Raw genomic sequence first — 9,082 nt, 5'->3', positions numbered from 1 at the left:
TTATAATATGATATAAAACTTAAAAAAGTTGATTTTACTTGATATTGCCCCTTTAACGTATTTGCTCTTTAGTCAACCTTGTTCTCAGATGAACTTTTTTGTTGTTCCTTCAACCTCAATTTAACAAAGTGATCCGAGTCGTTTATCTCTGGTCTGCAGCCAATAAGATAAGAATCATATCCCAGGGCCAACAATTTAATTCATTAGAGGTGGGCAGCAAAAAGCAACATGATTTGGACCCATCTCCTAATTGATGYRATTCAACCTTTAATCACAATACAAYATGACTGAATGAATRTAATTCACAAGTTTGATTTACCCCACTGAGATTCAATGCAATGTAATACAAAAACAGTATGTCAGTTATTGAGGCCGTTTATTTACTGCCTAATAAAAAAAGGGCTGCTAACAACTAGGTTTGTTTTTAAACTGTCAAAACAGTTTGATAAAACCTTGATAAGAATAAACAAATAGTACACAAAGAAAAAAGCTTAATGCACAGATTATTACACTTCCCAGCAGTGGATGGGTTTAATACCACAAAAAAAGTATTTTCCATTTTATAAAGAATAAAACATGATCTATTTTTCTGGAATATTAGGGTGTATTCACACCAGCCCTGTTTAGTCCTCTTTAATCAAACTCTACTTCTGTTGCCTGGAAAGTCCGGTTCATTTGGGGAGGTGTGAACGTGTTATCAAACTCTGATGTAGACCAACTCTGGTCCACCTGAAAACCTAGGTTTCAGTTAGGTTAAAGTTAACTCTGGTGCGGTTCGATTGCCAGAGACCTCTCCAAAAGCARGAAGCGGACTACAATGCAGGACATTCGGAGTAATAACAGTGATAAAGTTACTCATATCTTGCAAATTCCTCGTTCGATGTCTGTATCGGACGTCACTGCTGTGAATTTGAATGCGCTCCTACTTGTACGCCACGTCACATGGAGTCGTCTCAGCCTCCTTGTGTGGGAAAACAATATTCTCCATAGTTCCGCCTCGTCTTCCTCTCACGCTGAGCTCTTTAATGAAGACAACTTGTTTGGTGCATTTGCCAAAATCAAAGAAACAAATCCTACAACCACTAAACTCTGACGTCACTTCATGTTTGATTACAGTTCGTGAAGAAGGAAGTTGAGCTCCATGTCTCWTTTCAGAGRTTTTCATGTCGATTCCTTCAGTGGTTMTTGGTGCAGCGCCCCCACAGGCGAGGGGGAGGAACTGGTTKTTCACAGGGTTTAGTTCGGTTGACACAATACAGTGTGAATGTGAACCACACCAACTGAAAATGTAAASAAATTTTGCAATTTTGGTCCCCAATCAAACCGAGTCTACCAAACTATCAGGTGTAAATACGACAATTTATTCACAATGTTTGTAATCAGAGTGTTTTTTGCCGTTTAAATGGGCACTTCTGCAGTTCTCCTTCTGAACTGCATCTACATTTAAATATATATGTAGTTTATTCATTTCATTTCATAAAAAAACCAAAACAAACACATTACATACAACAACCAGAACATTACACATCTGTTTCACAGTTTCAGTTGCACTGTGCAAGCGTGCAGCCATGAATTCTTTACAAACTGGTTTATTATTGCACCTCTAGTGGAGAGTTTGTTTGAATTTTCTGAATAGAACAGGAATGAATTTTGTTTCCTGGTAGACCCCTATCATGTTGGCGCTGACCCCGAGCAGAGGGCCCGAATCTGGGGGCACCAAGGTCACCATTGTCGGGGAGAACCTGGGYGCCGGCAGCTCCGTTAACGTGAACTTCGGAAATCAGACCTGTGAGCTGTACAGGTGAGTCTGTTCAGGCTTTAAAACTCTGGATTTTGTTCTTTGCATATTTTTAGAAATATTTTTAAGGTGCAAAATTGCTCACTTCATAGCAGTCAGGTAGGAGACGCAAGGAAGCCATTAGCAAGAACAGCCTCTAATTACAGTCTCCATCTCTAACATGCTTGTAACGAGGAGGAGACTGGACCAAGAGTCCTCTCTCCTCTCGCATGGCTCAGAGCTGAATAATGTCAGGGATTTGTTACASCAGCAGTGAAAGGTCAGCCGGGATCAAAAGCTTGAATAAACTCTTCCTCTGTTACTCCCACCAGGAGGAGCATGTCAGAGATTGTGTGCTTCTCTGCTCCCTCGGTGACGGGAGCGGGACCAGTTCAAGTCAGTCTGAGTGTGGACCGGGCCAAAGCTCCAGGAAGCCTGGCCTTTGAGTACATAGAAGACCCCACAGTCCAACGCATCGAACCCCTCTGGAGCATCACTAGGTAAGACAGAGCATACAAACACTTTCTGTGTCAAGCTTGCAAACCTTTATAGTTTTTTTTATATTGTTATCTGGTGCAAACAATAAAACACAAAAAAGAGCTTTTTAAAAGTTGTCTGAAATATTAATAATAAAGCTCAAACAGATCTGAGTTCTGCAAAGTTCTTAAGCCTTTAAATGAACTGCAAGGAGGTGATCTGAAACATATTTAAAATGCAATATTTAGCAGCAACATGGCCAATAGACTGTCTTAATTAGAATGGGGAGTTTGCGCAGCTAATTTCTTACACTGTTAACTCCATTACTGTAGGTTCACATTTTACAAACTCTATTTGAACGAGCTTCATTTCATTAATTCTAAACCAATCAGATTCTGCTTTCAGAATAAAACAGATGCAAACGATCGTCCTTTGTTCTGTAAAGTCACTTTTGTTTCAATAATAATTCATATTTCAAAACAGAAATTAAACATCGGTCATAAAGTTTTTATTTTACACACAGTTTTAATGGCAATGCACAAACGTTTTTGGTCAACTGATAATATTGTAAGTATAACTGTGATGAATAAAAATGAAACTTTTTTTATCCAATATGTCAAACTTTTTTGTCAAGTACTTTTTTGAATAACATATTTTTGAGCTCATGCTTTTCTAAAAAATGCCATCAACTCTCTATGACAGAGGAGCCCAAAGTGGGGCCTGTGGGCCAAATTTAGCCCGCCAAGCCATTTGATTTGGCCCACCAACAGTTGCCAAAGTTACAAGGTTGTAACCTGTTATCCTATAGGTAGAAACACAGTATTTCCATTGGTCAAATGATTACTGTATATAAAAGGGCTGTCGTGAAGGTAATTTTCATTCATGGTGCTGGCWTTATCTTTGATTTATTAGGATTAAACATGAAGCATGAAATGACAACAAGACATATTTAGATCAGATTTAACCACACATGTAGATTTTCACACCTTATAAGGCCACAAAAACTCATATTTTATCAATTTATGATATGTCCCATGAGCCTTTGCTACTTGAGCTTATGGCAGACTTTCTCCAAGTGCACAAACTAAAACAAAAGAGGGCCATTGCATAGCTTGATTGTTAAAAATGAAAGACTTTACTTAAAAAGAATTTGTATTTCATGTATTATATTACTGCATTTGGCCCGCAGCCGTGGATAGATTTTCATTTTGGCCCCCTCGGGGAAAATGTTTGGGCACCCCTGCTCTATGAACTTTGTAAATAAAATAAATGATTGTGTCCATTAAAGCATCAAGACTTCAATTTAAAAAACAAAATCCCAAAATGTTACATAAAACTTTATATTTTAGTAAAACTGCTAAGAGATGATGAATCAGATCACTAAATTTGGGGGAAAAAACTGATATGGTTCATTTACTGGAGGAAGTTCAAAATAAACGTTTCCTAACAATCAAATCTCTATAAAATCCCTGTCGACACATTTTGACCGACTTCTCGAAGACAACAGTCCTTGATCTAAACCAGGGGTCTACAACCTTTACAACCAAAAGAGCCATTTCTGCTGCTTGGYTCACTAAWAAAATGTGTCRAGGTGCAAAACAAGCTACAACTGTGATTATCAACTGGTGGTCCATGGGCCTTTTTGAGACCTTTTCGGTAACCTTTATGGCCAGTGGAGGTGACATTATAAAACTAAAAAATGTATTGAGAATTTTATTATCAATTACTACTTTACAGTTACAAAGGTAACTGATGGTTTTGAGAGAAAGATCAAAGAAAGAAGTTGGATTATTTAAGTAAACATCAGGCTAGCATGAACTAGCATGTTTTACTTTTGTATTAGTAGTATTGATCACATATTTGCATATAAATTGATTTAATGTGAGTATAAAAACAAAGAAAATCTGTTATGTTTGGTCAAATTTTCAAAGAGCCACTGCAGAGGGACCAAAGAGCCACATGTGGCCCCAGAGTCTCAGATTGCAGACCCCTGATCTAAACTAATGTATCCAGGCTGTGTGCAAAACAAAGCAAAAACTAAGATGTTGCAGCCAATTAAACATATTTGCTAAAAGTTGATATAATTGGCTTAAATGTTCAGATTAACAGACAAAAATCAACCCGTTTTACCATGCATTTCACTCAAACACTGTTGATTGAGTTGTAATGAATCTTCATATGTTGCTAATATGAAAATTAACAGCAAAACAAACTAATCTGCTGAGGAAACATTCCCGTTTACAGTTATGGAGTGCTTTACCTGCACTCCACCAAATAAAAGATGGCACTTAATTTAGGTTTGGGTGGGATTAGCCAGCACTATGTCTCTGCAGATTAGACTTCAGAGAGACACGCTGGCCCTCAGCCTAGTGACAGGAGGAGCTTTGTGGAGCTGCAATCAAGAGCCCTCATCATGAATGTGCATTCCCACTATGAGGCCCTACAAGCTTAGGTAGCCTTTGAAGTGCAAGACGATTGGCACTCTGTCAGTTCGACTAGACAGTTTTTTAAATAGTATTTTTCCTAATTTTATTTCWGCATTTCTTCAGGGCTATACAGTCCCTAAGTTTGCAGCACGGCTCAGGTTATAAAAAGACTAGAGAGTGTTGTTTATTCTAATCACATCTAGCACAGATATGTAAACAAGCAGCACCTGTATTCATGCTTTGCCAGTCCTCACAGTCATGGATGAATATAAAATAGCAGCCAGCTGGTTCTCCGTTTGATCTGCCTCTTCTGCCCAATAATAAATGGCGAGCTACCAGCTATACCTCCTCAATCATGCATTAATGCAAATTTTCCAGAAAACCTTGCCGGAAAAATTTGGTTTCTCTGTGGTTGCCGCTCTAATTAAATCATGGTGGGAGGAAAAAAAAGCAGCTTGTATTCATGTTCAGGCTACCTGGAGTGTTTGTGTGTTTGGACAGTAATTGGTCAGAAATGAAGTGCTGTGCAAAACTTTTGAGACGGCTTTCATTTCTTCCTTTTTGTTTGTGATGAGCCGGGCTTACTTGTACTATTTTGTTCAGATTTTTGTTCAGATTTCGAGGACTAGTTCAAGGTTTCTGAAAGGTATTCATCTAATCTTTGACAATTGGTTGTTTCACTTGCTTACCACTGACCTATGAATTATTCAAGCACAAAAGCAAGCATACAAMACACCTAATTCAAAAGATGAAACAGTCTTCTACACAATTTTTATTATTGGATGTTGAATAAGTGTGATCCCATTTCTTTAGTCAAAGTCACAAGAAATACCCAATATGTGGTATTATTTATTTATTTATATTTATTTTTTGCATAGTTGTCCCTAGAGCAATTCAGAGGTCTATAAAGTACTTGATAAAAATGACTAAGTAAAAGTAAAATTACATAAACAAAAAATGACTCTGGTAACAATAAATTTCACGGATGAGAAAAATACACAAGTAAAAGTCAGAAAACCGTTCACAAAAATTGGAAAAGTAAAAGGAAAGGTACTTTTACACACTTTCTAAGAAATAAACTGTTGAATTTACTGAACCAAACTGGTTCCACTAAGCCAGGTTGAGTAAATTAAGCAATACATGTACAGTATATTCTTTGCTCAATTTACTAGGCTTAGTGGAGCCAGTTGACATGAATTGTTGAGCAAATTCAACACTGTTTTTTTAGGGTGCTTCTTTCATGATGAGTTCCAACATATTTAATTTTGTAACAAGTAACTAGGTGTTACATTTCAAAGTAAAGAAGTAAAAGTAAAAATTTTAGCGTTAAAATATAACCAAATAAAAGTAAAAGTAGCTATTTAACAAAATAATTGGTAACATTACAAATCCTCAAAAAACTACTTAAATACTGTAATGAAGTAAATGTACTTAGTTACTATAAACCTCTGAAATAGTCCCATATAGCCGCTTTTTAGACAACAGCTATAAATTCTCTGCTCTCATCCGTAAATGCATTCTCATCAGAATAGTGAAGTTCTCCAACATCTGATGAGAACTTTTCTAATCCAAGTGATCCTCACTCATTATACAAGGAGGTTACTCAGAGGTTGGCTGCACTGAGGTGTCAACCTAGGATCATAAAAAAAAAGGAACTCGAGAAGCCTGAGAAATACTAAAGACTGGGGGGGGATATAGAAGTCATAGAAAGTTGAGGCGATTGGAGAACTTGGTGCTGTGACCCCCCTGGTACATCCAGGTGCAACCATAGAGATTTCATAAATTTGTATTTTTGCTCTACAGGTGAWTTTCAAAGGCTATTTGAAGATGAGTTGGCATATCTCAGCAGGGTGCAGGTCATAGTGTGTCCTCAAAAAATAAACAATGAAAAGATAAAGAATAGATGTAGAAGTTTAAAAAAAAACAACTTCTCTACAACTAAACAGCATCTGAATTGGATGTCTTTATGAAATAGGAAAAATCCAACAAAGAGCTGAAAGATGCATCATTTTTTAGTTGATCCTTTCACCACATGTCAGATTTTCAGTTCATAACACTTTGACAGTCACTTTGTTGTTTCAGAAATATTATAATGTTCCCGTCAGACTGTAGTTTTTTTTTTTTTTTTGTATTCCTGCAGATGCATCTAAAGAAATGAAAACATTTTGTGCCTTTGAAACTGGCTGATCATTACAAAGTGCCTAAAGTAACAATTCCAAACCTGCTGTTAGGTTTTCTGTTATGTTTGCACTGTTTCATCCCTTAGGTTTGGTGGGATTTTTTTTCCCTCAAAAGGTCTGTGTTATTTATTGTAGCAAAAAAAAAGTTTAAAAGGTACAAAGACTGGACCCAAATTGAGTGAAAACCTGTGAATGTTCAAAGGAAAACTTTAAAAGACCGTCAGAAAGCCTGTGCAACTATTGCACAAGAACACTTAAAAAGATACAATAAATTCTGGTTTCTTTGAAGCTACTTGTAAAGAAATCAGTGTTCGCTCAGGACTTTTGCACTGGATTTTAAATGTATTTCTCTCTGCTGAACAGCGGGCACACCACCCTGACAGTGACTGGGACAAACCTTGATGTTGTTCAGGAACCTCGAGTCCGAGTCAAATACGCTGGCCATGAGTCTGTCAACGTAAGTGAAACAAATTCTAAAATCCTGCTACAAGCCTTTTTACTTTTTTAAAATAAGATGGTTAAAACACTCAATAAATGTGTTTTTATCAGTTGTTTAGTAAGAGGTGCCAAGTGTAAAATGAAATGTTAACTAACATTTTTCATTATTTAGCTCACTTTTTGAGGGTAAAAAAATTTCCACTAACATTTTATTATTATTTAGCTCACTGTTCTTACATTTAACAAAATTTTACTAAATGTTAAATTTAAATGCTAATATATTGTATATTTAAATCCTAAATGCTAAATCTAAATTTTTAAATCTAAATGTAAAAGTTAAAACTTAAATTTTGTAGTTAAATGTTCACATTTAAATATTTTGGAATGGAACACAGCCTTTGCTGTTGGTGCTCGGCTCATGTTATGACATCATCATCCTGAGACAATGCAGCTAAAGCTTCCCTACAAAACATCAAACTTGCTGTGCAAGCTCAGACAGCAGCCATAACTGCCAGTTTGATGTCTTGCAGGGAAGTTTTAATTGCATTGGAGCTAGTGGTTGCTATTGTCTCAGGATGATGACATCATAACATGAGCCGAGCACCAACTACATAGGCTGCGTTCCATTCCCAAATTCCTAAATGTGAACTTCAACGTTTAAGGTTTAACTTTTTTATTTATGTTTAAACATTTGGATTTAGGATTGAATATTTAAACATACTTTAAATGAGCTAAATGTAAGAACAGTGAGCTAAATGTTAGTGGAAATTTTTTAACACTTAAAAAATGAGCTAAATAATTTTATAAAATGTTAGTGAAACTTTTTTAACGTTTCATTTTTAACTTGGCGCGCCATAGTTTAGGGTATATATTTAAAAGGGAAATAAAAAATCTGATTGTTAACATGACTTAAGTGGGAAAATAGATTTAAAACCAGTTTGAGTGTGGAGCAGCTCATGTCAAAATGACTTTTAAACACTGCCACTGAAAATCCAAAGTTTTGGGTGATGACTTATGGTGCTGCGACTGCCTGCCTGAGCTGTTCCTGGTGATTGATTGTACTAAAGTTTAGCAACYCTGATGGCAAAATTTCAGGCACTCTTCTGCCCCAAGTTTTGGACCATTCTGAGTTTTGCCAGAGAAGTATGATGGAAGGCAAGTGATTTGAGGTCAGACTTGAAAAATCAATACTGAAACAGGTAACGGATGWGTTTGCCAAAAAGAAAGAAAAAACAATGGCAGAATTTTACTTTGGTTGTTTGGCAGTGCAAAGAAGAAACTTTTGGACCTTTCGTGTTTTGTTACTGCTTGTTTTTTTCCTTAATTTTTTTATACAGTTTTGTGTCYGAGATATGCTGTGGGCTAATTAAATGCTGTGCTCTTGATGCCTRCTCAAAATCTGATCCAGTCAATTAAAACTGCATGACCTCCAGTATCACTGGCAGCGCTGAGTTATAAAAGGATTAAATCTGAACTTTTAAGCAAAWGAGGGACAAACAACCAGCCACTGGGAACTTTAATGAGGGCCCTTTTTACTGAATGTTTTCCAAAAAACAATTTTCATTGCAAGCTTTGTTTGAGGCTGGCTTAAAAAGGTCAGTAAAATAYGAGGAAAAAGCTCTATTTTCAGACAAAAACTTTAATGAACTGCAGAAAATCAACAAAAGTTTGTTTTATTGATTAAATTATTGGATCCATTTGAAACAGTGTGGATGGATGAGTAGATGGATAGATGGATAGATAGATAGATAGATAGATGGATAGATAGATAGATAGATAGATGA

General features: G+C 36.4%; 1 protein-coding gene across 2 annotated transcripts in view; it reads left to right on the top strand.

Moving 5' to 3' along the window:
- Nucleotides 1-9,082, top strand: part of LOC106518319 (plexin-A2) — a gene marked incomplete at its 3' end in the record, with an annotated part of 115,173 nt that overhangs the window by 84,269 nt on the left and 21,822 nt on the right. For both annotated transcript variants that reach the window (XM_014009565.1, XM_014009566.1), the window contains 3 exon segments: nt 1,665-1,801; nt 2,110-2,277; nt 7,224-7,317. In XM_014009565.1, the coding sequence (XP_013865019.1) occupies nt 1,665-1,801; nt 2,110-2,277; nt 7,224-7,317 (399 nt within the window).

Source organism: Austrofundulus limnaeus, unplaced genomic scaffold, assembly GCF_001266775.1.
Source record: "Austrofundulus limnaeus strain Quisiro unplaced genomic scaffold, Austrofundulus_limnaeus-1.0 Scaffold59, whole genome shotgun sequence".
Lineage (NCBI taxonomy): Eukaryota > Metazoa > Chordata > Actinopteri > Cyprinodontiformes > Rivulidae > Austrofundulus > Austrofundulus limnaeus.
The sequence above is the reverse complement of the archived record's forward strand: the minus strand, read 5'-3'. Positions and strand labels throughout refer to the sequence as shown.